The sequence below is a fragment of the Apaloderma vittatum genome, unplaced genomic scaffold (genome assembly GCF_000703405.1).
Source record: "Apaloderma vittatum isolate BGI_N311 unplaced genomic scaffold, ASM70340v1 scaffold27211, whole genome shotgun sequence".
NCBI classification, from domain to species: Eukaryota; Metazoa; Chordata; class Aves; order Trogoniformes; family Trogonidae; genus Apaloderma; species Apaloderma vittatum.
Genome location: NW_009700162.1, coordinates 6236 through 9283, shown reverse-complemented (window position 1 = coordinate 9283; position 3048 = coordinate 6236). Strand labels below are relative to the sequence as shown.

The 3048-nt window shown below is 56.4% G+C and overlaps 1 protein-coding gene across 1 annotated transcript in view; it reads right to left on the bottom strand.

Annotated features, from left to right (window-relative positions):
• The window catches only part of SLC39A11 (solute carrier family 39, member 11), a gene marked incomplete at its 5' end in the record, with an annotated part of 31684 nt that extends 28836 nt beyond the window's left edge, over nucleotides 1-2848 (bottom strand). Inside the window, one exon of the mRNA XM_009878662.1 lies at nucleotides 2678-2848. Within this exon, the coding sequence (XP_009876964.1) occupies nucleotides 2678-2848 (171 nt within the window). The remainder of the gene's footprint in view (nucleotides 1-2677) is intronic.
• Between the last annotated feature and the right edge of the window lie 200 nt (nucleotides 2849-3048).

The window sequence follows — 3048 nt, the reverse complement described above, 5'->3', positions numbered from 1 at the left end:
AGCACCAGGCGCGGTAACGGAGCCGCCGAGCGGTTTTGACACGCCGAGCTGGCAGCCGCGCCGAGGTGTTGAGCATCCCCAACTTCTCAGCTCCTCCTGCCTCCCCCTCCCCGCCCCACAGGCGAACCGGGGTGTCATTACGCTGCGGGTGCCGGCGCTAATTATAGTGCCAGCCTTCGCGCTCGCAGAGATGATAATTGAGGTAGAGCATTACAGTGTTTCCAAACCCGGCGCCGCAGGCAAGAGGGGGTTTTCGCAGCGGATCGGAGGAGCCGCCGGCGCCACGCTCGGAGTGCCGAGCCCCGAGAGGTGGGACAGCATCTGCTCCGTGCCAGACTCACCAGAGACCCCGGTAACGAGCAGGGCAGGCCAGGAGCAACCGTTTGAATCACAACCTGAATTACTCCTTCGGGCGAAATCGGTGCTGGCACCCTGCGACCTGCAGGCAGGGCTCTGGGGAGCCCGATGCGGGCTCACGTCCGACCGCTGCGTCTTGAAACCTCTGGATGGGTTTGGGCAAAGCCCCGCTGAAAGAAGGATGCGTGTGGGGGGCTTTGCAAACAGTCACCGTCACCCACCCAGCCCCACAAACAGCGCCGTGGGGCTGCTGGAAAGGCACACGGCTGCTGGAAAAGAGCAGGAGCAAGACTCTGGGGACAGGGCTTGGCAGGGACAGACACCTCGGCCAGAGATGCTGAGCAGGGGCTGAGCAGCAGAACCACCCGCAGGCCACCTCCCTCGCACACCTTTCGGGATATTAAGCTTTAATATTGTGACCTTTAAGACACAAGAGAGAATGTCTGAGCCTCTGAAACTGTCCAAGGGTGGCTTTGTGCTCTGGCAGAAGTAACGAAAGGTGAGGCTGGCACCTCGGCGCCGTGTTGCCATTAACCTATTGCTACGGGCGACGCTTCGGTCGCTCCTCTACAAAACTTGTAATTTTTTTGCCAGTGACAAGAGACAGGATTCTCCAGCTGACACAGCCCGAGGCAGCGAGATGCACGCACCACCCGGCTCTTCATCCTGACACTTTGTTTGAAGGATGAAATCCAATTATGGTTCTCTCCGTGCAAACACTCCCCGCCTTTTTTTTTGTGCATGTGGCTAATTTAAAGCTCCCTACCTGCCTCAGCCGCCGGGCATCTACGTCCCCTGGCAATATGCAGCACTGAACTAAGGTATGTGAGTTACATACCCGTAATAAAAAAATGAAAAAGAAAAAAAAGGGATGAAAAGAGGAAAATTATTTTGCTGTTGCTGACAAGACTAGAGCAGCGTTAAAATGTACAGAAATGGCCCGTTTGGGCAATGCATGGGCAGATCCCCCACAAAAGGTGCAGGAGTTGCGGGAGTAGGAGCTCCTGAGGGTGCTGGGGACTGACAGCCGGCTGGGAGGAAGGGAAAAATTACTGCCCTGAGAGAAGCAAGTAGCAGCCAGGCTAGCAAGGATGGCAGCTCAGGAGCGCTCAAGGAGAAAAACGCCCACGCGCAGCCCGGCTCCAGCGTGAGGCAGCTCGCTGCGTGCTGGCTTGGATTTTATCCGGCTGTTCCATCCCCGGCACGCTCTTGCAGGGGGAGAAACGCAGGATCTGGGAGGACAGACCCATAACGGAGTCTTCTCACCCGGGAAACCCACCCAGACAGCTGCTCTGGCATCAGTTAAAAGTCACCCTCGAAACTGAAAAGCACAAGGGATGGCTCAGAGCAGCTCCCACCTCCCCGGCTCTGCTGGTTAGAGCAAGCCCCGTGCTGCAGCAGCTCTCAGGGCTGACAATAGCCACCTCCTTGCCAACAAGCCAGCTCAGAAACCAAAGGCAGTCGTCGTTTCTCCCCAAGTTTACCGATCCAAGCTACATAGAAAAGCTTTTTCCTACTCCTCCTGCACCCACAACCCACTCAGGCTACAACCTGAGACAGGCAGAGACTGAGCAGAGAAGGGAGAAAGGAAAGGGGAGGGGAAGGAAAAGAGGAGGGAGGAGAGAGGAAACCAGGAAAGCAAACGTTTGAAAAGGTTGCCTTATGCTGCTTTCAACATCACCAAGAACTGCAAAGCAGCCGAGTGTCCTCAGCTCTTACAAATTTATCTCATCTTTTTTTATTGTATCTTTTTCCATAGTTGCAAAACCCAACCCGTGGCAGGACGCAGTCCTCGAAGACTCGGGGCTCTGCAGTTTTTGCATTTATTGGCAAACTCCATCCCTTGAATAAGAAAACCTCAACCGTACGTGTTCCCACTGAGAAGCGGCGCTTTAAAATGCATCTCTTGCTGGTGCGCAGACCAGAAGAGAAACTAAGAGAGACCTGAATCGGTTGTCTTTACAACCTCATCTTTCTCAATATACTCTCAGATTTCCAATTTTCACCCACGACAGGCTGGCAGCAGCGAGCGAGGCTGCAGATGTTCAGGACGCAGCAGCGAGCCCGAGCCCACGGGCTCCCCCTGAGCCCCCTCCCCACAAAGGCTTTTGCTGCCAAGACCTTCCACGGCTCAGCCCTAACCAAGGGAAGGGGATCTGACGCGCTAGATCTTGTCACAAAGCACCCGAGCACCCGCTCAGCAAGTGCCATCTGCGAACGGCGAGGAGAAGAAGGAAGGGGGGGAGGCGGTAGCTCTGTGCATCCTCCCAGGACGGCACCGACAGACAGACAGACGGATGGATGGACCGACGGGGCTTACCTGGGATGTTATGGATGGTTATCGCGAGGATCATCAGCATAATCCGCCTCCAGCTGCTGCTGCCGGCCATCGGGGCAGCGTCCCTGGCCACGGGGAACACTGAGGGGCTGTCAGGCAGGCTGGCCCCCGCACCCCTCCTCCTCTGATAGGGCTCCCCATTCTCCCCTTTGTCTGTGGGTACAGAAAAAACATCCAGCTGAGAGGGTGTTGGACAGACAGCCGGGCACCCCCTGCCTCCCCTCCCACAAGGAAAAAGCAGAGAGAAGGGAAATCACTGACCCAAGCAAGGCTGAAGGTGTGTGCATTGGTGTCCCCTTTCATTTCAGGTTAGGGTGGGGGATTCGCAGGGAGACTCCCAGCCCCACACAGCT